We start from the raw sequence: 27,409 nt of genomic DNA, 5'->3' as shown, positions 1-27,409 counted from the left end.
GCTTTGCCAGTCCTTCACGTGCACTGCATATTCCTCTGACTACATCACATGGTGATTGCATTGATATTGTAACTAACGGCCTGGCTGAACCAATCAAGCCATGAATGCAACATCCAAAAGAGAATTGCTATGAATACTTCCCTCAAAAAAGAATTGTTATCATTAGTGTAGTTGTACACATTCCACAAAACTGAATATTGACTACTAGAATGCAACAGCCATCAAAAATCTTTATGAACTACCAGAATAACAGCAAGGGGTGGGGAAAACCGAATCCAGCTTAGAAAGGACAGAAGAAAATTGTACATTTTTTCCAGTACCATCAATAGCAAATGGCATCACTGCTAAGTGACTTGAAGGATAACCTGCGGTTCTCATTAGATCCAAACTTGAACCCTGGGGTCGCAGTCTCAGTTAAAGTGGAGCTGGCAATGGAACCAAATGAGAAAACAAGGCCACTATCAACGGTGGATGAACCAAAACTAAATGATGGAACACTTCCTTCGCTGTTTCTGGACATTCTGCTCACTGCTTGAGATTTAGTGATGGTAGGTGTCGGTGGTGGTTCAGAAAAGGAATTTGAAGCTACAGAAACAGGAAATGTAAAGCTGCAGCCAATATCAGAACTTTCACTCGTTGGATTGGTGGTAAAGAGAGAGGACAAGGCTGGTTTGAAACCAGATGAATGATGCACGGGCCTGGGTATCTGAAACACCTCAGAGCCAGCTGTGGTGTTGCCTTGTTGACTGCTCTGCGATGGGCTTGACAACAACTTGTCCTCATGATTTTTGCTCATATATAGCCCAGGCAAAACCTACAGCATGAAAGGCAAAAATAAACCGTCAAAATATGTGCTGATTTTCATATCTACATGTGATTTGGACAGAAAAACAAGTACCTTGAAGCAGGATCTTTCTTTTTTCTGAGGAAAAGAAGCAGGATTTTTACTCACGAAAATAGTCATACCTTTTCTGCATCTACATGTTCTTGCTCACCAATATCCCTTCCAAATAAGCCACCTGGTTTTTGATCACCATAGACACTTACATTGAACCTGTCACCCTGCCCACCCATCACAGGAGTAGAAGGCATTGAAGGAACCTCCATCCCTGCTATATCCAGCTTTAAGTCTAGTGATTTTTCTTCGGCAGAAGGAACAGTTCTTTCAAGATGCCTTAATATTTTGCAAGCTGTTGCACTGGATTGTGGATGAACAGTTGAAGAACCGACCATATACCTGGAAATTTCATCATTTGCTTTGGCAGATTGAAATTCCAACAGGGTACCCTCTGATGCACCTTTTTCAGGCGGCCCTGATGGCAGTGAGAAAGTAGCAGCAAAACCAGATGGAGCCGTTGCTATGCAAGCATTTGGCACATTTTTCTGATGGATTTGATGGACAGGGCCAACTGATGCGAGCCCATCATCTAAAGTTCTTTTCACCACCTTTCAGGAAACCAGAAGGCAACACAATGGGTTAGTAAATGCCATATATAACGTGAAATGCAATAAATATTCTAAAAGCTCAGTGACTTGTAGGATACAGAAACCTATTCTCTCTACACAAAAAAAGAACCTTTTGTTAGCTACACTTAATTCTGAAATTAGTGGCGAAGAACAACCATAACAAATCCTAGTCAACATGGCAGCGATTACCCTCCCTCAATATTTGTGAGTTTCTCGGCTTCACAAAGCAGTCAATGAGGAATTTAGTATTAAAGAAAAAATCATCCTTGTATATGGGTCACCCTTTCAGATAGAAGTTCATCTTCCTCATCCTTTTGGTGTGATTAACCAGCAACTAGAGCCCAATGGGCCATAGATGTCAGTGTATAGGCGCGATGATAGTTCCTTGAGAACAAAACTCTCTAGAATTTGAATCACTACCAATCCAACAACACGGCAAGACTTGCCACTAGGTTATGCACTGATATGCAGGATAATGCATGCTATCAAAAAGACGGAAAATTTGTTATTGCCAAGGGGAACGTCTCCTCTCCCACTGGTAGCAGCACTTTATGCAGAGCAATCCTTTCCTAATCTCTTCAATTACCTCATCAATCACTCAAGTCTGCTATTCTGACTATCATAGTGAACCAATTCAAAAAATCAGGGAAAAAATCACAAGGATAAAATAATGATGAAAAGGTTATTTGTCTTCAAGTTTGCAAAATCAAATCAAAGTAGGTTAGATCATAAGCTCATGGAGACGTAGAGGCGGTTGGAAACCACAAATAATTTCTGGAATGATATTAGTAGGAAAAAATTATTTAATCGAAGAAAAATAATTAGAGAAATTGGGATTTTTTCCTAAAAACAGATCTATTTGAAAGAATATAAAGGGCACAATACTTTCATGCCCCAAGGGAAAGAAGTTTTTGTTAAGACTAACAGACATTGTTTTTAGACTCCACTTGCACTTTTCTCCCAACTAGTATCCAGACTTGATGTTAACAATAAGGCCTTCACTTACAACAGAATGCTGGTTGCTAAGAACAGTCATGGGTACATTTCACCTATCGACAAGGGGTTTTTGAGACAACGTATCTCACAGATCTTCAGTTTATTGGACACTCTTTCTAGTGCAGGTCCCAAGCATGCAACAGAAGTCGGAAAGAAATGCAAATTATGGACCACTACCCTATCAAGACTTCTTTTGCTTTCTTAAATAGGGAAAGAAAATGTCCAAGGAAAGGGATACCTACGCTTCTGACCAACCTTTTTTGAAGGTCCAACCTTCTTTAGATTGATTAGTCAAAACAGTATCGTGAATTTTGAGATGACAAGAAAAGAAATGGACAGGTTTCAACCATATATAATGCAGAATCTGCTTCTTGATTACAAGGAAAAAAGAAGGGAGATAACCTCACACCTTTTGTTGGAAGGCAGGCCAGAAAAAAATAGCTGTCTTAGAAAAATAAAAAGCAGGATGTAGAAGGGCTCACTTAGTGTTCTAGGAGCCTTGGTCTTATTTTAAAGAACATATTTCAATGTAATTCTCAAGAACTCTGATAATTTAAAAATCAAAGTTTCCCCAAAAGAATAAAAAAGATGAGTCTCAAAGTAACCAGCATCACATACATTATTGAAGAGGACTACTCTTCTTACTTGGGTGATAGTACATCCACGTTTGGCTTCCCTAACTTTGTCTATTTACTGATATTTCCATTTAATAACAAATTCATATTTTTGATCTTTTTCATTGCAAAAGTTGCGCATAAAGTATTCCAGCATAATTTTGAACCTTATAAGACATTACCAGAATGAACATGCCTAGTTCCAACTATTTAAGGATGCTAATCAGATCACATATGCCAAGGGCAATAAGGTACAAAAATGTGTGTGTGTGTGTGTGTGAAAGAGAGAGAGAGAGAGGGTTGACTCTGCAAGTAGTTTGTAGGTTCACGAACTGCTCATGAATAAGTTGCAGAATTCCCAAGATTCACAAATAAACCACAACTGGACAAATATTCACTGCTGTGTCATGGACTGTAGGGCCCCATGCACTTCATATCTGCGATTCTCAAGAGGACTGGATGTTTGGGACTTGGCTCGAAGGCTTTAAAAGAAATCAATGTTGATCCTATGATTAATTTTAATAATTACAAAATATTGAGTGATTATGATACTAATCATGTGTTCACAAGTGAATGTAGAATTTTCTAGATGCTTAAATGAAGAAATTATTGGTAGAAGAAATCCTTTCAAAAGAATGATGATTAATGATCAAATAAGACTCAAACAAGAAATTTTTGGAAGCCTAAATACCGTGAAAAAATCTTAGAAATCAAGGTGGAAGTTCTCAAAAGTTGAAGTCAAAAAGCCACCCATGCAGAAATTTATTCAGCATTTTTTAATTGGTTGTCATCCAAGTCGATTCAAATTTCATTCAAGTCGACTTGAGCTGAAAAATAGAAGAAAAGAGGATTTTGGCATGCTAAAATTTCAGCCCGCCGCACTCGAGTCGACTCGAGTGTCATCCAAGTCAACTCAAAGGAAAAAGTGCAAAACATCCGAGTAGACTCGCAGAAATTCGAGTGGACTCACAGAAATTCGAACGGATTCACGAAATTCAAACAAACCTTCGAATCGATTCGAATATCTGAACTGAAGTTCTTAGAAAAAGATAGAAAGCCAGATTTTTAGAAAAAAGACTCGAGCAGACTTGCAGACAGCTCAAGTCGACTCAAATCCTATCCGAGTCAACTCAAAGTCTAACGGCTAGTTCTACAGAATTTCAGAAGTATACAGAATTATTTCTAACTCTAGTTTTTGTTTTCTAACAGCTAAGAACGGCTAGTTTAGTTTCTAAAAAAGATTTAAAAGCTTCCAAATTTAATAAAAAGTCAAGAGAAGAGGATTAAAAAGAGAAACACATCAGTTTATGTGAGGACCATTGAATATCCTTGAGAGAAAGAAAAGAGAAAAATTAAGTGCAGAATTTTGAGTGTGCTTTCAAGAGAAATCTTCTTTAACTTCTTCTACATCCTCTCAAGCTTCAAACAAGAGAAGTTCAAGCCTCAATCAAGCAAACAATCAGCAACTTCTCCGAGCTCAAAGAGTTTATTTTTCTATTTTTATTTATATTGAAATTCTATCTTCTTGTATTTTTATTTTTTTTACAAGTTTCTTTGCGAAAAAGAAATTTGGGATAAAGGCCCATCCAAATCCAAAATGGATATTGTAGGTTTAGTTGGTGAGCCCGTAAAACCAACTAGATTGATTGTGAGCCCGAAAAATAATTGATGTAAGATTTTAGTTGATGATCTCGAAAAATCAACTGGATTTGTCTGTGAGCCCAGGTAAAACAAACGTACTGTAATCTAAAGGATTATAGTGAAATTCTCAAAAAAAGCTTGAAAAGTGGACGTAGGTGCGGGATTGCATCGAACCACTATAAATTTTTTGTATTTATGTTGTACCTTATTTTGTTCATTTTACTTTACTTGTTTTGCACTAGTTTAATTCTTACATAGCTTGGTTCGCCGTACCGGGCCGAACCACCCGGTACGGGGCGTACCGAGCCGGACTGGTCCCTTACCGGTCCGGTTCGGGCCTTTTTTTCGGAAAAAGACCCCGAACCGCACCGAACCGGGCGGTTCGGTGCGGTTCGGGCCCATACCGCCCGAAACCGGACGGTACGGCTCCGTTCTGGACCGGTTCGGGGTGAACCGAACCGTACCGCCCATGGAAAAGGGGGAGGGGGGAAGGTGGCTCAGTTTGATGAGGATCTTGTGTTATTTTCTTGGTATCTGAAATAAAATGAAACCTCAAGCACATCTCTCTCTATCATATCTGTTATACCATCTGTCTTGTAGTATCCGATATAATGTATTATATCATATTGATATGTTATTTCATATTATACCAATATTTGGTATGTTGTTTTGTACCAAATTGAAATATATATTGGTATTATAATAGAATGGTGTCAGTATAAGATCCGGTACCGAGATTGTAAAGCTTGTACCATATATTAGTTCATCAAAATCCAACTCGTAAGATGAATTTGATTTGATTTTTCATCACCAAACAGATGGAAATACCTAGGGAAGCATTCTGAGAACTTGAGAGGAACCTGAAAGAAAATTTTGAACCTCTGATAGCTAGTAATAGAGGTGCCCCGTCCCAACAATTACTAAGCATTTACCATTACCCTTCTCCCTGTTTGGTACCATGACTCCTTGCTCATTTAACCCTGTGCATTCGTACCGTTTTAAGTATTCGTTTCCACAACAATTAATCGCAGTTGTAACAGATAGTTTAGAGGCCTCAACAAGATTTTAAAATAAAAATCTCAGTATTATAATCACACAACACTCAGCATTTATGATTAAAAAAGAAGCATGGACGATATCTAATATTCCAATTAGTAACTCAAAATGGCATCATAAAATTGAATAATATCTGATTGTATCAATATCATAAATCTTGTGATGCTAGTAGTGGTATATCTGTCTCAGAGTTAATGAAGAAATTCTTATAGTGGAATCATAAAATTGAATAACTTCTGGTTGCATAATGTTGTGATGCTGGAAGCTTAAACTGTTATATACGATATCATATAGGATCACAATTAAAGCAAGGCTTTTCATAAATAAGTCAAATAGGAGAGAGTTCAGATGTTTTACCACCCTAATTTTAATCAAGTTAAATGGTTGAGGGCTTTATGATGTGTTCTGAATCTTCCAAACCCATTTCCTTCTGCATGAAACTGATTCGATTGCAACATATGGCTATTAAGAGTCTTTATACCGCAATCTAACTCCAAATTGAACCCAAATATGTCAATAATATACAATATAATGCCATATTAAAGTTGTATTTATCAATTATTAACTTCAAAAATCCAAAAAAAAAATTAAAAATCGAAAAAAATATTGTGTACCGGTATCGGGCCGGTACGCCCAAGCGTACCGTGTCGGTACGCCCAAGCATACCGTATGTCGGTACGGTACGGTACCGGTATCGTACCATATCGATCCGGGATCGGCACACCGTTCGGTACCGGTACAGCGAACCTTGATGGCTTCACTTATTTTTTAATTCCGCTATTGCATATATCATACACAATACAATAACTGAAATTAATCTCATTAGAAACACATATTTGCTTAAAGTTTAATTTAGCCAAAATTTTTAAAGAATTCAATTCATCCCCCTTCTTGGGTATATTTCTGGGCAACAAGTGGTATCACAACAGGTGCTCTGTTATTTATTGTTGGCCTAGCAGTCTAGAGTTAAAGATCATGACAACCTAAATGGAATTCTTGTTTAATGAAAGATATTCTATAGATACACCCCACTATAATGGATCAAATTATATCTATTGGAAAGCTAGGATAAAAATTTTCATACAAGCACACAATTATAGTTTATGAAAAATTATAGTCAATGGCCTACACACACCCAATGCATTAATTGAGCATGATAAAGAAAAGATCCAACTAAATGCTAAGACAATGAATTTACTTTATTGTTCATTAGACATAAATGTATTTAATGCAATTTCTTCATGTATTTCAGCTACACAAGTATAAAAGAAATTGAAAAGAACTTATGAGAGAGCAAATCAAAAAAAAGAATCAAGCTTCCAAGAAAAAAAAAAGCTGACCCCAACCTATGCCTCATGGCTCACGAGGATAGAAAGAAGAAGAAGAAACAAAGGGAAAAAAAGTATTGATTAAGGGAGAGCAAGGCATAGAAAAAAATGAGAAAGAGAAAGAAGGTATTGCCAATCTTTGTCTCATGACTAAGGACAATGAGGTAAATCTTGAAAATTTTTCTGACTTTACATTAGATGAATTATATGAAGCCTTCAATGATCTAATGGATGAATATAAAAAGTTAACGCTGAAAAATAAGGAGCTTAAAAGTTTAAATATATCTTTATCTGAAGAAAAGAATAAAATTTTGATGGAAAAAGATGACATGTTGAAAGAAAAGAAAATGTTAGATGAAGAAAAACAAATTCTTTTGAAATCTGACAAATCTCTAATAAGTGAAAATGCCTAATTTAGAAAAGAGATTGAAACATTGAAACCAATTGCTAAAAAGTTCAAATTTAGTTATGAAAAGCTTCAATTAATGTTGAAAAATCAAAAATCTGTTTTTCACAAAGCTGAAATTAGTTTGAATTCTTTAAGAAAAAAGAAAATAGTCAAAAATATATTTTCAAGAGCTTGTTATGAAAATCATTCGATCATTTGCTATAGATGTAACAAAGTAGACCATAAAATTTTAGAATATAATTTTAAAAGAATTAGCCATACTTTGGTAAAATAAATTTGGATTCCAAAAAAAACCATGTGTCCTAACCTTAATGGACCCAAGATGGCTTGGGTACCAAAAATTATAAAATGATTTTGTAGGTACACTAAGCATCCAATGGAATGAAAAAAAAAAAATTTCAAGGATGCATGCTTTGGAATGAAAAAGGATAAGTAATGACGTTTGGTAAATGTTAAACTCTTCACACATCATGCCATCAATATATATACTGAAATTATTTAGTTTAAATATTTGATTTTGATGATTTATAATGATCATACTTTATGATTTGAATGATTCGATCATTAATTAATTTACAATAATCTTGCTCTATTGCTTGAATGTGTTGATCATCATACTCTTTTTATTCTATGCATTGCATTAAGCCTTATGAGCATAAATCCTAATTTTAAATTCAGCAAGTTATCCTAGTCCCCCCATATCATGTTGTCTTGAAAGACTTAAATTTAAATTTTTTTAAAAAAAACTTAATTGGATAACAAATTACTTGCATACTAATATCACAAATCCAACTGACATTCTCATAAGACATGCAATTATTGAAATCTCCTAAAAATTGCATCATTTAAGAACTTCAAGATAAGTCATCAATTTATAAAATATCAAGTGCTTGATGTTGTTGATTTGCAATGTATCTTAGCTTGATCTTCAAGGCTTTGAAAATCTCATAGTGGAACCTAACTCTTAAAGCCATTATCTAGATCTCCTTTGATTTGCTCTTAACCAATTTGATTAGTTCTTAATCCCCCAAATTGATTCAAATATCATTCTTGATCATTGAATTGATTTACTATTGATTCCCATTCAATTAGACTATATTTTTTTTGAATCAAAACTTCTTGAACTGTTTTCTGCATTAAGAAGTCGACTCTTAGACTCGAGAAGTCAACTCATGGTTTCAAGAAAAAAATAATTCTCTAAGAAGTCGACCCCCAATTTTACTGGAGTCGACCCCTCATCAGGAGTCGACTCGAGTTTAACAGGAGTCGACCCCTATGTCTGGGATGGATTTTTTAAGTAAAAATATCCCAAGGCTCTATCATTCTATTTTTAAATTTCTCGAGCCGTAATTCTTTTCAAACCCCTCTCCCATCAAAATTGGACCTTTCTTTTTATTTCCATCCTATTCTTGTGATCCTTGTTCTCCAATGGCACCTCAAAAGTAATTGGCACAAAGGAAGAGAAAGTTTCGCGCAAAAATTTAAAAATTTAGCGCTTTTCCAAATCATTTTTCCATACAAAGAAGGACCAAGCATCAAAATAATCTGAGTTTCTAGAGCAAAAAAGAATTTTAATTGGATAGAAAATTAAGAGACTGGGCTAAGAAATTCTGTATTCTTTTGATCAGTCCAAACTCAGTTCAAAAATTCTTTGGAAACATAAAGCTTGAGATTGAAAATTTAGACTCAAAAGTTTGAAGTGTCCGTATTGTGTTGGATGATATAACATTAGCTTGGACACTAAGGATATCTACTGATGGGCTGAAAATTTATCTGCTCCTTGGATTTGCTCACCTACCCTAGATCAGTAAGAGAATTTTATGTTTGCATAAAAATGAAAGTTGAAGATCTAGTTTTCAAAATAAAAGACATGCAGATTGAGATGGATGTAGATAATATTGGATGCATGCTAGGAGCACCTTGGATTGTCTCAAACAGTGATATATTTGAAATTTATGTTAGTTTGAGATGATGTCAAGGATATTGAGGATATCAGTGCCAGTCAGCTGAGTATAGAAATGTGACTACTATGACTAGCAGAATGTTCATATTAGTCGTACATCACATTCTTCAGAAGATTTCATTTTGCATACCAGCACTCATGCTATAATAGATGTTAAGATTGAAGATCCAGTAGTATAAACAAAAATAGCTCCACCTCCATAGACCGATCATCCAGAGAGCTCATATTGATCATTTGGTATACTGGATGAGAATGCATTTATCAATAGAATTTTCACCAGAATCATTCTTTCTGTTTGTACAAAGATTCAGAGGTATACTCCATAGGCACAGTAGGTAAGATGAGATCTGATGGAGGTACAATCATTGGTCAAAAAGAGTCAATGTAATTAATTCAAGCTATCATTTCAGCGAGGAAGTATGTGCGTGACTGAGGCCAATTATTTGGAGATATTAAATCAACCTCTCCATCTAGTCAATCTGGATTTCTTCTTAAAGCTATACCAACCTACTCTCACTTAGGATGCTAGGATTTCTTTCTTAGAACTTTAATGACCCTAGCAATCCATTTTTGAAATCCTTAGGACATAGCTCTCATATATCTTGTTTTTCATGTTTAAAATAATAAAAATTTAGATCACTTTTGTAATCATGTTTTAGCAAATCAATGAAAATATAACTTTTTATTAAACTTAATGTGTTTGATGTGTCTACTTATTTAATGATTATCCTTATTTGCTTAATTGAATATTTGTCTTGTTTATAGAACTAAGGGGAGAGAAATACATATAAGCTAATATTAAATTTAAAAGAATACTTGATCAAATTGAATAAAAGTGCATGATTTAGAAGAAAAAGAGGAAGAACCAAGATAAATGAACTTATAGCATTAACTATTAAACTAGAGGAGAATTAAGTAAATCAAGCTTTCGAACACTAAGTATGAAAATAGGAGAAAACATTATGTGAAATATTATCTTGAAAACTTAATAGAATAAATCATTATTAATCGTAAAATAGAAATTATTGATAAATATTTAAACCCTGTTTGTTGTGATCAATTTAATATGTTTTGGAGAAAAATCATTTTTAAACTTCTAAACAAAAATTTTGATGAACTTGTTTATTTTGTTTATTTTGATATACTTGAGCATCTATGTAGTTTTATCCATTTCATAAAATTTGATTATCATCTTTATTAATTTGCTCGGATTTGATTGTTATCAAAAAATGAATTTGATTTTTGAACTTAACAAGAGAAACCATTTTTGATTTATTTTAGAAAATTATTTTTATTTCTAAAAAAGAATTTATTGATGAACATTTGTACTTTGATTTATGCTATTATGTGCTTTTGATCATTTAACTAGTTCCTCATATTTATGCTATCATGTACTATCATGACTTGATCCTATCTTTGTTTCTAACAATCAATTGGTATCAAGCTAAATTTAAATCATATTCTTATGCTTTATCATTATTGATCATTATTTTTTTGAATTTAAAAACTTACTTTTCTCTAATCATTAAGTGGTATTAAAGTTTCATGAAAATCAAAATTGATCTAAAATTCAATTCAAGTGATATCAAATTTTACTTTAAAAGAGTTATTATAAGTATCAGATTTTATTTTCTAAATAATTAATATAAATTTGATTATTTTCACAATTGGTATCAAAAAAATTTATCTTAAAAAATTTTTCCAACTTAGTATCAATAGTGTCATTCTTGCCTTGTATTTTATTGAGTTATTTTTGGCAAAATAATTAAATATTTTTCTCAAATTTATTTTGCATTGATATACTCTTGATATGGTATCATTCGAGAAAAATTCGAAAAACTAATGAACTTGAATGAATTGATACCGCTTAAAGAAAAAGGAAGAGATTTAAAATATATATATATATATATATCTTATAGCTAATTTTAATGCTCAAAATCCTTAAAAATTGAGTAGCTCTATTTCTTTTGAATTTTTAAAGCTCAAAGCTATTCCTTAACTAAATTTAAAAAGCATTTCTTTTTGAATTTATGATTTTAAGAAAAAAAATGCACTATTGAAATTGTATTTTATGAAACCAACCAAGTTAATTTTGATTTCAAAATGAGGAAGAAAAGTTCTTTTCACAATTAGTTTCCAGATGAAATTTAAAAAAATATTTTGCTTCATTGATTTATTTTTGAGAATTGAATTTGAAAACTTCAAATGGTGTTTTCATTTGATATCAAGAAAATCTTTCAAAAAAGATACTATTTGATTTGATTTTCAAAATAATTGATATAAAACTATCTTCTTCTCAAGTATACTTTACTCAATACCATACCTCGCTTCGATACATTTTTGATATGATATCTTTCGAGACAAATCTAGAAAAATGACATCCTTTAAGAACTTAAATGATTAATACTTTTCAAAGAAAGAAAGGAAGTTGATCTTATGCTTATCCTTAATCACTGAAAAATTTCAACTCTCTAAAATTCTTAAAACTCAAGCTCTACCATAATTGAATTTGAGAATCTGTTTAATGCATCCACCATTATTCATAAAGGAAGAGATGTGCTTATAAATTTACATTGATCAAAAGAAGAAAAATATTTTTTTTTGGATAGCCGCTATTTGGATTGAATTTCAAAATATTTGGTATCAAAAAAATTAAATTAATTATTTTCTATTTTCAATGGATTGTTTTTAAAAGAAATAAGTTCAAACTTCTTTCAATTTGTATCAAATAGAATTTCTCAAGAATACTATTACAATTGGTATCCTAATTGGTATCAAATAGTTTATTTTTGCTTGAAATTCTATTGTTTTATCTTTGGGCAAAAAGAAAAAATTGTTTTGTCTCAAATTTGGTTTGGTATAGCTAATATGATATCATTTGAGATAAATTTAAAAAAAAAAATCATACCTTTTTTGAACTTAATTGAGTGATATTTCTTAAGAAAAGAAAGATCTAAATTTAAACAAAAATCTCTCTATGATTTATCTTGTATGATCTATTGATATCAATTCAAAATAATTTATCAAAATAATTTGATCTGAATTTAATCGATTCATCTTTTTGATCAAAAGCTAAATCGATTGATATCATAATTTTTCACAATTAGTATTGGACAACTTGTTATTGTCTTGAACTCTATCTACTTATCATTTGGCAAAACTTATCATTTGGCAAAACGAAAAGGATGCTTTGTCTCAAATTTATTTTGTATCGTCCTGACATTATTTCCTTGAGATAATTCCAAAGATTAATATCTTTATGCATCAAATTAAATATCTCTTACGATTTGCTTTGAATGATCTATTCAAAATCCTTAGCATTGAAAAAGTTCTATCTCTTGGATCCTTAAAGCTCAAAGCATATGTTCAACTGTATTTATGAAAATATTTTTGCATTCTTACTTTTGAGAACAAAGAGAAGTACTATCAAGCTTACATTGCTCAAAACTTAATTGACACAAAAACTAGCCAAGCTTGAATTAAATTTGATACATATTTTTGACTCATTTAAAAAAGAGAAGGAAAGTTTCGAAATCTACATTGTTTCAAACAAAGAAAAATTAAATTTGAAAGGAGAACTTAAGTCAAATTTGAATATGCGTATATTTGAATTTGAATTGATTTTGATGATTCATCTTAAATCTTTTTCTTGAACTTTTTGATGCTGTCAAAAAAAGGAAGAGATGTTATGTTGAGTATATGCTTGTTGAGTTTATGTTTGAATTAATTACATGCTCACATGCTTTATGTTTAAATTGAGTATATGGGAGAAAGATATGCTTAAGATGTAAGATGCTCATTTGCTTGCTTAAAATGTTTATATAAAATGAATATGTTTGGATATATGCCATCTTGAATATTGGTATTTAATTTTGGTGTCAAAACTTATAATGAAAATACTTTGATAAATCTTATTGAAACATTCATAAAGTATGTTCTTGTAAGTGCTTACTTATTCATTTTATGATTCATATTCATATTGATAAATTAGTTGAAGCACATTATACTTTATTATGCATATACTCATAATTTTATCATCATCAAAAAATGAGAGATTGTTGACCCTATGATTGATTTTGATGATTACAAAATGTTGAGTGATTATGGTACTAATCATGTGTTCACGAGTGAATGTAAGATTTTTTAGATGCTTAAAATGAAAAAATTATTTGTAGAAGAAATCCTCTGAAAAGAATGATGATTAATGGTCAAATGAGACTCAAACAAGAAATTTTTGAAAGCCTAAATGCTGTAAAAGATCTTAAAAATCAAGATAGAAGAAGTTCTCAAAAGTTGAAGTCAAAAAGCCACTCATGCAGAAATTTATTCAGTATTTTTCAATTGATTGTCATCCGAGTCAACTCAAATTTCATTCGAGTCAATTCAAATTGAACAATAGAAGAAAAAAAATTTTGGCATGCTACAATTTCAGCCAACATGCACTCGAGTCAACTCGAGTGTCATCCGAATCAACTTAAAGAAAAAAAGACAGAAAATCCAAATAGACTCGTAGAAATTTGAGCGGACTCACAAAAATTCGAGCAGACTTTCGAGTCGACTCAATATCCGAGCTGAAGTTCTAGAAAAAGATAGAAAGTCGGATTTTTAAAAAAAAGCTCAAGCGGACTTACAGACAGCTCGAGTCGACTCGAATCCTATCCAAGTCGACTCGAAGTCTAACGAATAGTTCTGCAGAATTTCAGAAGTATGCAGAATTATTTCTAACGGCTAGTTTTTATTTCCTGACAGCCAGAAATAGCTAGTTTTGCTTCTAAAAAGGATTTAAAAGTTTCCAAACTTAATGAAGAGCCAAGAGAAAAGGATTAAAAAAAGGAACATATCGGTTTATGTGAGGACCATTGAATATCCTTGAGAGAAAAAAAAGAGAGAAATTAAGTGCAGAATTTTGAATGTGCTTTCAAGAAAAATCTTCTTCAACTTCTACATCCTCTCAAGCTTCAAACAAGAGAAGTTCAAACCTCAATCAAGCAAACAATCAGCAACTTCTCCAAGCTTAAAGAGTTTATTTTTCTATTTTTATTTGTGCTGAAATTCTATCTTCTTGTATTTTTGTTTTCTTTACAAGTTTTTTTGGAGGAAAGAAACTTAGGAAAAAGGCCCATCCAAGTCCGAAATTGGATATTGTAGGTTTAGTTGGTGAGCCCATAAAACCAACTGGATTGATTGTGAGCGCGAAAAATAATCGATGTAAAATTTTGGTTCGTGATCCCGAAAAATCAATTAGATTTGTTTGTGAGTCCAAGTAAAACAAACGCTTTATAATCTGGGAGATTATAGTAAAATTTTCAAGAAGAGCTTGGAGAGTGGACGTAGGTACGGAATTGCATCAAACCACTATAAATTTATTGTATATGTATTGTGCCTTATTTTGTTCATTTTACTTGCTTTGCACTGTTTAATTCTTACATAGCTTCACTTATTTTTTAATTCCACTGTTGCATATATCATACACAACACAATCACTAAAATTAATCTCATTAGAAGCACATATTTGCTTAAAGTTTAATTTAACTAAAATTTTTAAAGAACCTAATTCAACCCCCTCTCTTGGGTTGCTACATTTCTGGACAACAATCAAGAAAGTGAGAGAAAAAACAGATAGAAAACTGAGAACATTTCTCAGTTGTCACATGTCACCACATCCCTTTATGTTTTGATCTCAAACCTCCCAATTGTAACACTTTAGCTTTCTCCTCTTTCACTACCAACATCCTTTATTGTAGGGTCTGCACACCTTCATGAAGGAAATCCAACTTTCGGAATACGCATGCAAAAATCAAATCGCAGCGAAAACTAAACTAATCTAGATTTAAAATCTTTTTAAATCAAGCATGCATACAAAATATAAATCTAATCTACACATAGCCAAGAGCATTCACATACTGAAATTAAGATTCTGAAATTTAAAAATTAGATTAGTGATTTTACCTTGCGTGGGTAGCTTTTCACCGCAATCCGATTGCCGTGGTAATCCGATGAGATTTCTGCAGAGCCACACATGCATCCGACCTCTACTGGTATCCACACGAAGCCTTAGATCCGATCAGAGGCCCTTAATTTCATCGGAGTGCTAGCTCCCTTGCAGAAATCGCCTCCTGATGGTTGATGCAGATTTTCTCCGTTGTTTCTATCAGATCCTCTTAGAGAAGAAGAAGAGGAAGAATAATAGGAAAAACCCCTTCCTCTCTATCTTATTTTCTTCTCTCAAAACCCATGCCACCCTAAAAAACCCCTTAAGGATCTCACGCCCAAAAGGATGTTTTCCTCTATTTCACGCAACAAAAGGATGTTTTGTGTCCCTCAATATTCCACACCCAAGAAGAGGAACGACGCTACCTATATCTCACACCCAAGGAGAGAATTGAATTTTTAGCATGTAATCCCCATCTCCCTTTTAATTTGGCGTGTTATCTTATCTAGATAAGAGTTTAAGAGGCATCCAACTTTTGGATGCCTCCCTCTCTTAGGGTTTCACGCTAAACAAAAGAAAGGAATGGACGTGGCTTCTTTTAACGTGAGAAATCTCACGCTAAATCATAAGAGAAAGGGGGCGTGGATAATATATGGGGCATGGCTTATATGGGGCACAAGGAAGAGAGAGAATCCAAGTTCTCTTGGGCTCTCTAGATACCTTAGTCAAAACCTAGTCAAAACCCTGATCAAATAGGATTTGGTTGCAACCAATTTGAGAAAAATTCTAGTCCAACTAGGAGACCAATTACATCCTAATCAAATTAGGAATTAGGTGCACTCAAGTCCTAATCAAATTGGAAATTGATCTTCTTTGCAATTAGATTATCTTATAATCCAATTAAGCTTGATCTAATCAAGCCCAAACCAAACCAAATTCAATTCAATTAGACTTGATTTCAACCCAACTGCTCAATCAAATTGAGCCAATTAGCAATCCAATTACTAATTAATCCTCCTATAACTTACAAACTCTTAACAAGTTTGACAATTGCAACAATTGCATTGGATCAATTATTAATCATATTATGTGACCTCATAGGTTCTATTCTGTCTTATAATTAGATACATTCTGATCTCCATCAATAATGTCATGGAAACTCTTTTCAATGGACTGAAACTCTTTTCAATTCAATCAATTGAGAATTATTGATTATCAAAAATAATTCTCATTGATCCCATAATCCACCAGTGACACCTAGCAGTATATAATGACAATCCAGCGGAATGAAATATTGAATCTCTAGATGCAGTTACCGTGTAGTTCGGTTCCTCTGTCGTGAGCCCCAATAAGACGCAGGTCAAGAATAATTCATCAAATCCATTTGTCCGTCATATGCCAGATTCAATCGATTCGAGTTCATGTGAAATCTTATGGAAACTCCTTTCCATCATTCATCTACCATGGCCATGGATTTTAGGACTCAATCTCATAAACTGCATAAAATCTCTCCCTATCTATCAGGATCGACAGATTCCATCTTGGTGCATATCCTATTCCTACAATGGACCTACTGTAGCCAACATACGCCGCAAAATTTTGAATGACTAGATTATCAAGTAATTGTGCAATCAAACTACAGCAACCCCACTGTGAAAAGCTGAGGCACCGTAGATCAAAGAACTATCTATATAACTGCAACATCGAGTAATCACTGATGAATGGCCAGCCATCCAAATGACTTCTCGTGCTGGTCACACTCAGTACCCTTGATCTCTATCAAGCACCTGCACTCTCACTCCGGTGTCTCCACATTATAGACTCGGGACTCGTCTATCCGAGAAGGAAACTGACCCATGCACCAATCTATCCGGATCATTCACTGTCCCTATGATGATCCATCAATCGAGAGCATTTAGGAATTCATCCCAAATGACACGTACCTCAAATTCTCGACTCTTGAGAATACATGTCATTGCCAAGTCAATCCCTCGGACAATTCATGGACACAAAAAATACACATAACATGAATGAAAAAATAACCCAAGTTTATTAATTTCAAAAATTCAATTACAAAATTATGCCTCAGAAAGTGTACATATATATCAGCCAATCTGACTTCTAGGACATACATCTAACACTTCACTCATCTCCAACCCCAACAGATAAACAAGAGAGAGAAATAGTAAAACCTCTATTCAAATCTGAAACACTGAAGCAACCTTACAGAAGATGGGCTTTCAACTAACATAAGAAATGGTCTTTGTTGGCTCTTGCCTACTTCAGCAATCATCATTGACAGCCCTTTATAAATTTGTGATCCAACCCCTAATCCTTCTCCAAACTTCCCAGATCCCAACTAATTCTGCCCCCTTTTGAAATATTTATCATGAAGATCGATTTTTTCTTAGGGCTGTAATTGGGGAAGGATTCAGATTGTGATGTGTATTATCACGAGAACTTTAATAGTATTTATCATCTTACTGTATGCAGGTATATATGAAAACATATTCATTTTTATTTTTTATTTTAAAAAAATCTGAACTTTCTCCAAGTTTTTCTCAAATTTGCAGATGTTTTTCTAAATTCCAAGCCTTTCAATCTTGCAAACTGTTCCCTGATGCCATACTTGTGGCTATGCTTGGGACATTCTAAGATCTTGCATCACAAATTAGTTAACTATGAGTACAAAAGTACCATGTCACTGCCAAATACAGAAGTCGATGCCTGGTTCCATCCAGCCAAAGAAATCTTACAACATTCACCACCGCCTTGAAACTGCAAGCACGGCAAGCAAGAAAAATGTCACAAATATTGAAGATCAATACCTTACAAAACTATGCAATATTGCAAGTATACATAACCAGGAAATAAAGAAACCTTGGAAGTAGATCTTGAAAACATGGAACCAGAATAAGGCATCCTGGGAAAATTGCGGAGCCCAGTCCTGCCTCTTTGAGTTTGAGGAGTAAGATAGTAGTGATTGCTGGGCACAACTGCACCTGGCCAGCATATTGGTGCCTTTGCAGCTGACTGGGGCAGTTTGGGTGAAGATATGTCATTACCAACTGAATTTTTCCAATCTTTGATTTTCCACTTTGAGAATCATGGTCAGAAGCAGACGTTAACGATTCCATGTAAGCTCTTGCAATTTCAACTGGTGAGGAACCAGCACCATGTGCCTATTGAAGCAATGAAGCCATAAACATGAGCAAAATTTGGGCATTATGATACACCATAGAAGAGAAAAAGAAAAGCCATCTAAAGGATGTTAGAGTAGGCTCTAAGAGAAGTGCTTCTGGGTCAAGAATATGCTGAAACACACTGTCTTCTTACTTCTGCATGGTGAGAATAAAAAATCTTTGGAGTCATCCGATAATCTGACTGCAAAGCAAGTTCTCCAGATGTGATTAGATCTTGTGGGCCCAATGTACCTTCTGTAGCTTCAGCAATGAAGCCTCCAGCATGTCCATCATCATTTGGAAGATCAGTTGTCCTGGATTTTAGCAACTCTATTAACCGGTTTGTTTCATCTCTGCACAGCCAAAAGAAGCTTCAATATAAGATCATCGTATAACCATAAATACCAAACAAACAAAATAGGAACCAAAGGAATCGTTAATGACCTAAAAACTTGAGTGATCTCCAAAGGAAAGCACAGTGGTCTAAATTTTTATAAGCATCAAAATCATGTGAAGTAATATTCAGCAACATACCAAGCACATAGCAGTCTAAATATCCATAAGATTTCAAAGGTGCAAGAGACTGTCAAAGATGGGCATGCCCTATTTTTTCCATCTTTCAACAATCTGTGTGTGCGAGTGAGTGCTTGAGAGAGAGAGTGTGTGTGTGTGAGAGAGAGAGAGAGAGCGAGAGATTGCAGATGACTCCCACATTTACATAATTCAAGATCCAGGAAAGAAACTTATAACATGTTGAAGTTGCCATAAATTCTTCAATGATTCATATAGAAGGTTAAGAAACAGGTTAAAGATGAAATCCTACAACTTCAGACTTCTCAAATTGTTGGCTTTCTGAGTCTGGAACTTCTGTAGGAAACTAAAGTGGGGATTAGATTGAACTCATTCAGTTGATGTGATTGTGCTTCCTCTGATGGTCTCTCTCTAGTGAAGACAGAACTGCATTGGCATGTCTCCCTTGTGAGGCAATATCCAATATCACCATGATGGTTACTTCATTAGACCAGCAGTAGAGCATGTTTGTGAGTTCACTCGATGTCAGATTAGCATATATAAAACAACAAAGATTTATCATCAGTTGCTACTTGAATATGCAATTCAAAAGTATTACCCATGAGCTTAAACTAACATTATAACTCCTCTGGCATGAAAAAGATTTCTTGGTACAAAAGGAGAAGAGTGAAAATAGTATTGAACATTAACTTGCCTAGAGAACATTTTCTGTTTCAACCGCTGCTCGATTTCAGCAAGCCCATTCCAATCACATGCATTTGTTACTTTGTTTTCTAAAAGTTTGTCAGCTTCAGGGCCAGCAAAAGGACACTCTGATTCAGCAGAAGCATCTGAAGCTGTTGATTCTTCAAATTGATTCTGCAGCTTTATGGCTAAAGTTAGAGAGGAGAAAATCATGCTGCAAGACTTAGCTTATTGTTTAAAAAGAAAAATGCAAAAGACCTGTGAGAAGCATTTAAAAAAATTGTCCAGGACAAAGTTTGTGTATTAGCGGCTGTCCAGCAACCAGATGAAGTAAAACAAAGTCAGGGGGACAAAAATGAATTGATACATCCATAAGTATGTCCTAGAAAAAATAAACTAAAATTGGTGCATGAATATAATTAATAAAAAATGATGAAATAATTTCCAAGATTGTAATTCGTTAAATGTTTAGTGTGATATTGTCAGTCAAATACAACTTACCTGATCTTAAGAAAGTGAAAATAGCATAAACACAAAATTCACGAAGCAATCCAACAAAGAACCCATAATTAGCAATGCAACGGTTCTTTCAGTATGTTATAATGCTCTATCCTTACACATGAAAACAGAATTAATGACTACAGTAAATAAATTCTAACAGAACTACAGTATGATGGATGAAGTTGAGACATGACTATAAAGTCCTCATTGATTTTTTTTTATGGATTAACCAAACTCAAAAGTCAAAATAAATGTGATAAGCAAAAGAGGAGGAGCAAATTACGGATCATTACACTAGAATGTAAGATGTGTTAGAGAGATGAGAATACTATTGTTATAGACCTAAATGTAAGACAAAAAAAGAGGACCACAAATAAGTTTAACACAGTTTCACCAATAGAGGATAAATATTTATCCATATAGGCAAAGAATAACACTGATAGACTTTAAAAGTTTTCCCCTTTGTAGGCACAAATAGTGAAGAAAAATACCTACTTTATAGTAACTGCATAAAGCTTATCCTTTCCCCATGATATATAATTAAGCATATGATGCATATGTAGCAAAGAACCACAGATAAAAGCAAAACCCCTTATGCCCTTTAAATGACAATAGTTAAAAGCACTAGATTGGAATAAACCAGAAAAAAGATGCACAAATTAGCAGGCTCATATGACCAAAACACGAGAAAGAAATGCAAGGAATGGTGAAAGGGTTGGCTTGAACTGTGCATGATGTACACAACAGATAGACAAGATTGTGGTATGGAATGACATAAAAGGATGGAATAGAAAAATACAAAAGCCTTTAATCCAAGATGACTAATGATGTCTGTCACTACCAATTCCAAGTCTCAACTAGCCAAAATGAACTTGCTAAATAAGCTTTCTTACAGTAAATAACAATGAGGATGTATGAAGAACAAACTACAGAAGCAGAAAAAATCATACATCAGAAACCATTGTAGACACTCCATCAAAGCCTTCTCGCTCATCTTCTGTTGAACATGGCAAATTCCAATGTACCAGTTAGGTAAGAATCTTAAACCAGGGAAACAATGAAAGAGAAAGTTTGTAACTGTGCAACCCTCACACTGTGAATAAATTTCATCCTCGGGAAGTCCACATGCATAGAATTAAAACTTAATAATCCATGCAGAAACTTGTATTAAACTGATAAATGAGATAATATAACAAAGGAGGTAATAGTACTATAAGATATTAATGAAATGTATTTTATATATCAAGAAACGAGTAACTAAATAGATAGATAGATAAATAGGGGAAAGAAAACAGAAAAGTCAGAACAATATTCTGTATACTAGATATAATTCGTTGAGCTTTATAAATCTAATCATGTACTGTAGAATCCACACAGCTGTCTATGGAATAATTGCATATCCTGAGTAGATTTCTCCAAGAATTATTGGTAAACAACGTGAAAAGCAGTGATAACTTGATCTTCTGAGACAATGATAGTGACAAGCACCGAAATTATCATTGTGTTTATTATGTGCCTTCATATTGTTTTGGTCTTTCAATTACTGTTGCTGTTAAGTTATGAAATAATTAGATTCGATTACAGTTTAGTGGAACACATGCATCACCACTTGATTGTTGGACTTTCAGTTAATATGAACAAGACGATTGCCCCAGACGCGTGCACACACGCACAGGAGGGAAGGAAGGAGGAACCGAGAGAGAGAGAGAGAAAGATGGGCATCAAATTAACATATTCGCCCAAAAAAAGAAAAAGAAGAAATTGAAGGTAGCAAGAAGGAAGACCAATAAATTCTTGGGATATTCTCATCAACATAAAGAATCAATAAGCGATGCATGCTAACGACTGAAATCATCAAATTACTGTATTTGATGCGTTTTCTTGAAAAATCATATCGTTTTTGTATGACAAACGCATACTGCTCGATTCTCATGAATACAAAATTCTTTCATAAATTATGTGGTGAAAAATTATAAAAGAAGCTAATAGATGAACCTTACTCAGCTGAAACAGGAAAGAAGAAGCGATTACTTCAAAATCTTATTTTTCCACGATAACGTTTACCCCATCCTCCCAATCGGGATCGAGGAGTAGCTGAAGAATGGCATGATTCCCAGAAAGACCCAATACTCGCAAAAATTTCTTCAGGGAGAGCTAATCATTCGTAAAAGCTAATCGATCAATCCGGATGAAACAAGACCCACAAACCCTAGCTTGCTTGGTAGAGAAGGAATGGAAGCTATGACAGTGTAGAATAGCACGACAGGCTCAAACGCACGATGAACGAGAAAGAGGGGTAAAGGGAAAGAAGAAAAAGCCATACATACCGGGAGAGGGCGGAGAGTGTGGGGGCCTGGGAGAGGAGGATGAGGAAAAGAGGGAAGGAAGCAGTCTGGAAACTGGACGAATGAGAAGACCGGAGAGCCATCCGCCTTGCCCCTCCTCCCCGGCAGAAGCAGCAGCAGTCCTCGGCGGGCGGTCGTACGGGGTGGGTTGCGCCATCCGCCGGAAGGGTCGCCTTGCCAGCTTCCCGCCAGCGCCGCCGCCGCTCCGCTCCTCCGTTGCTTCTTCTCTGCTCGCCATTCTTTTCTTCTCTTCTTTCTCTCTCTCGTTATTCCCCATCGCTCTCCTTCTCTCTCTCGGCAGCGTACTCCGCTCTTCCACTGTAAAAAATTCTAGAGCAACTGGAGCGTGAGCGAACGCTCTCCCCCCTCCGCCTTCGGCGTGATTCCTGGCAGGCTTCGCTGGTACTGCGTAACCTTTTTCGTGGTGATCCAAGGTAGGTCATAAATGGATCGTATCGATACAATACTGATCAATACAATCCGAAGATCCATTTAATTAAATGGATCGATCCATAGAATACAAACATGATACAAATATATATAAATTGAATATATCTCATATAATTAATAATCATATTGATTGATCAAATGGATATATAATTCATCTAATAATTTATTTAATTATTTAATTTATTTATAAAATTTAATTAAATTAATTAAAAAATAATTAAAATTAAAAAAATATAAAAATAATTTAATTATTTATGCTAATTCATAGTTCTAAAACAAAACTAAATCATTTTAAAAAATTAAATTTATTTACAAACATTCCTAATTTACTCTCAAATAATCTTAAAATAAATATATTTAAACGTATCATGCAACCCATTAATCAGTTTTAATATTTTTAGTTAAATGGGTCAATCCGCTTAAGATACGAATTTATCGTATCATAAATGGATCAATTCGTTTATGATCAGAATCTATTTATTCTAAATCCAAATCCATCTAAATACGTTCGTATCATATCCGTATCAATAGGTCATATCAAAATTTGCCAGTCCCAATCCAAGGTCCAGGATTGCATTGGACTGGCCAAACAGTCCAACACAATGTGATTGATCGCAAAAATTCTTAGACATAATTGCAATCTAGGGTAAAATGTGGCTTGAAGGCGTTTTTGCTACTCAAATGCCAAGATCAATCGCTTTGGGCTTGAAGGCGACTCGCCCAGTTATCAAACAAAAATCAAATCGAGGGATGAGAGAAAAAAATATGGGATGGCATTCTTTTTCTTTTTTCAAAAGTCATAATTTTTTTGAAATAAATTATATTTCTGATTTTTGAACTAAGTCAAATTTTGATTCTTAAACTACAAAAGCTAAAGTTTAGTCTTCGAACTATTTGAACTGATTTAATATTTTCCTCAGATGCAATTTCAATGATTTTCTCTCTTTGAAAGATGAATGTAGCAACCTTCGATGTTTATGTAGTGCTTATATGATATTAAAATTGATATGATAAAAATAATAATTACTTCTTCCTTAATCCTATTTCTCTTTCATTTTTTATGATTATCTTCTGATCTCTCTTCTTTGAGAAGCATGGGACCATGGAGAGAAAAAAGATTTGGAATGAGAGGAGAAGACGAAGGCGTTGGAAGGAGGTGATAGTAGATGAGTGGAGAAAAAGAACTGAATACAGGAGAATGGAGCTACTAAGGGAAGGGGATTTTCTTTCTTCCTCTTATTCTTTCATTGAAGTTTTGGGAATGAAAAAAGGAGAGATGGAAGATGAAAGATTTGAGAAGGGGATGGATGGGGAGAGTTTAGTGAAATAGAGTAGTAAGAAATAAAGAACAAAAGGTTGTGAGGCAGGAGGATGGGGCCATGAAGGAAAGGGATTTCCTTCTCTCTCTTTTTTTTTCTTAGAGATTTTGAGGATGAAAAGAAGAAAGATAGAAGATGAGATATTCGAAGAAGAAGATAAAATTAGGGATTTTGGCTATATTGGCAGATTTAGGGAAGAAAAAGATGACGTGATTTAAAATATTTTAAGCCATATTAGTGTCGATCGAGTCATACCAGCAAAGATATTCCTCATAAGTACCATAGGATGTCAAATCAAACTTTTGGTGAGAGAAAATCATCAAAATCGTACCTGAGGGTAATATTAAATCAATTCATATAGTTCAGAGATTAAACTTTAGTTTTTTAAGTTTAGGAACCATTTAAGAAAATTTGACGTAGTTCAAAGATCAGAAATATAATTTATCTTTTTTTTTAACTAATAGAGTCATCGATCCTATAATGAAAAAAGTATCACATTATCTTTCTTTCTCATTTCAGAATATACTTTTTACTGATATATACTATATAGTTAGTATACAGCAAGCAAATTAGTTATCTAACAATCAATATACATATATAGATAAATTGATACATAGTTTTATGATATAGTATTTGTTGGGTATAAAATACCCTCAGCCGAAGTTCTTAACAGGATTGATCCTCCCAGGACTCCTCCGGCTTTCGACCGCAGATGGTATCTCTCCGGACTTCTCCAACAGCCGGATTCCCACAGTGCTGACTGAATTCCCCTGACGGACGAACTCCCACTGCACCGCCCAAGCTCCTTCAACATGAATTCCCCCAGTCATCTATTAAGCCGCCCCAAGTGCTCACTGAGCTCCACCGCCAGCCGACTCTCTACGACTGTCAGCTGTTCCCCGAATCTCTTCCAGACTTCTTCCATCCAGGTTCAACTCCAATCCGAACTACCCCGGACTTCGTCAATGGCTGAACTTCTCCAACGGTAGATTCCTACAACTATCAGATTTCATCCGGACTCCTACGGGAGCCGGACCTCGTTCCCGACCCCGACTGTAGGCGGACTTCGCCCGGACTCCGCCCACGACTTCGCTTACAGGTAAACTTCATCCGGACTCCTACGGGAGCCGGACTTCACCCACAACTCCAGTTGCAGGAAGACTCCGCCCGGACTCCTACGGGAGCCGGGCCTCATCTCCGACTCCAACTGCGGGCAGACTTCGTCCGGACTCCTACGAGAGCCGGACTCCGCCTGCGACTCCGGCTGCAAGCAGACTTCGTCCGGACTCCTACGGGAGCCGAACTCGGTCCCCGACTTCAACTGCTGGTAAGCTCCGTCCAAACTCCTAAGGGAGCCGGACTTCGCTCCTGATTTAATTGCAGGAAGACTCCGCCCGGACTCCTACGGGAGCCGGACCTCGTCCCCGACTCCAGCTGCGGGCAGACTTCGTCCGGACTCCTACGGGAGCCGGACTCCGCCAACGACTCTGGCTACAAGCAGACTTCGTCCAGACTCCTACGGAAGCCGAACTCGATCCCCGACTTCAACTGCCGGTAAGCTCCGTCCGAACTTCTAAGAGAGCCGGACTTCGCCCCTGATTTAATTACAGGAAGACTCCGCCCGGACTCCTACGGGAGCCGGGCCTCGTCCCCGACTCCAGCTGTGGGCAGACTTCGTCCGGACTCCTACGGGAGCCGGACTCCGCCCACGACTCCGGCTGCAAGCAGACTTCGTCCGGACTCCTATGGGAGCCAAACTCGATCTCCGACTTCAACTGCTGGTAAGCTCCGTCCGAACTCCTACAGGAGCCGGGCCTCATCCCCGACTCCAGCAGCGGGCAGACTTCGTCCGAACTCCTACGGGAGTCGGACTCCGCCCGCGACTCTAGCTGCAGGCAGACTTCGTCCGGACTCCTACGGGAGCCAAACTCGATCTCCGACTTCAACTGCTGGTAAGCTCCGTCCGAACTCCTAAGGGAGCCGGACTTCGCCCCTGACTTTGATTGCAGGTAGACCTCGCCCGGGCTCCTACGGAGCCAGACCTCGTCTTGACTCTGGTTGAAGGAAGACTTCGTTCGGACTCCTACGGGAGCCGGACTCCGGGCTCCTCTCAAACGGGTAGCTAACCACCTCTCTCCGCCAGACACTCCAGCCGAACTTCAGCCGACAGGCCTGCACTCCCTGGCGTGGTGCAGCAACGGCCACGATCCTGCCCCACTTCCTACGACGGATTTCGTGCGGCCCCATCACTTCCTGGCGGGCCGCAATAACGGCCATGACTCTGCTCCACTTCCTGCGATGGATTTCACACGGCTCCATTACTCCCTGACAGACCGCTATGATGCCCACGACGTCGCTCCACTCCCTGCGACAGACTCCACGTGGCATGTCCCGGTGATAGCCACGATTCCACCCCACTACTTTTCGCAACAAACTCCTCCTGACTCTGGGCAGCCCACTGCCAGACGGTTACAGACATCGTTCTCAATCTGTTGCTCCCTCCATCTATAAAAGAGGGATCCCAGATACATTATTCTCTAAGCTCTCATTTTTTACCTAAAACTCTGCTAAAATTTTCGTTCGAGCACTCCATTCTTGTTGAGGCAGGGAACTGACTTGAGCGTCGGAGGGTCTTGCCGGAGCAACCCCACCTCCGGTTTAGACTTCTTTTGCAGGTCCCGGCGGTAACCGTGACTCCCTCGACTCCAGCTTCTCCGGCGTAGGCGGATTCTTGCACCAAAAGGATTAGCGCTAGAGGAAGGGCTGAACCTTCGCGGTACCTTGTTCTTAAAGGAGCACTCAACGGACCGCCTTTGGTCATCTTCTCCGACATCTACTCCTCCTCCCTCTCGATCTTCGCCCAATGCCTCCCCGCAAAGCATCCATACGGTGATCCACGGCCTCCGCGGCCAGGTCTCAGGCTCCGGCCTCACCTCCAGTCTCCCAACCTCTACCCCCTCCTCCGGCAACGGCGGTTGGCACGGAGCAATT

The 27,409-nt window shown here is 36.1% G+C and overlaps 1 protein-coding gene across 1 annotated transcript; it reads right to left on the bottom strand.

Moving 5' to 3' along the window:
• Positions 1-124: 124 nt before the first annotated feature.
• On the bottom strand, positions 125-23,105 carry LOC105033984 (nuclear pore complex protein NUP1). The gene is given in 9 exon segments (XM_010908996.4): positions 125-814; positions 967-1,446; positions 18,104-18,184; positions 18,287-18,486; positions 18,489-18,588; positions 18,743-18,941; positions 19,814-19,977; positions 21,255-21,301; positions 22,632-23,105. Coding segments are annotated over 9 exon segments (2,058 nt in total). The 5' UTR covers positions 22,927-23,105; the 3' UTR covers positions 125-322.
• Positions 23,106-27,409: the final 4,304 nt, after the last annotated feature.

The sequence above is a fragment of the Elaeis guineensis genome, chromosome 3 (genome assembly GCF_000442705.2).
Source record: "Elaeis guineensis isolate ETL-2024a chromosome 3, EG11, whole genome shotgun sequence".
NCBI classification, from domain to species: domain Eukaryota; kingdom Viridiplantae; phylum Streptophyta; class Magnoliopsida; order Arecales; family Arecaceae; genus Elaeis; species Elaeis guineensis.
This window is presented reverse-complemented; position numbering and strand designations above follow the sequence as displayed.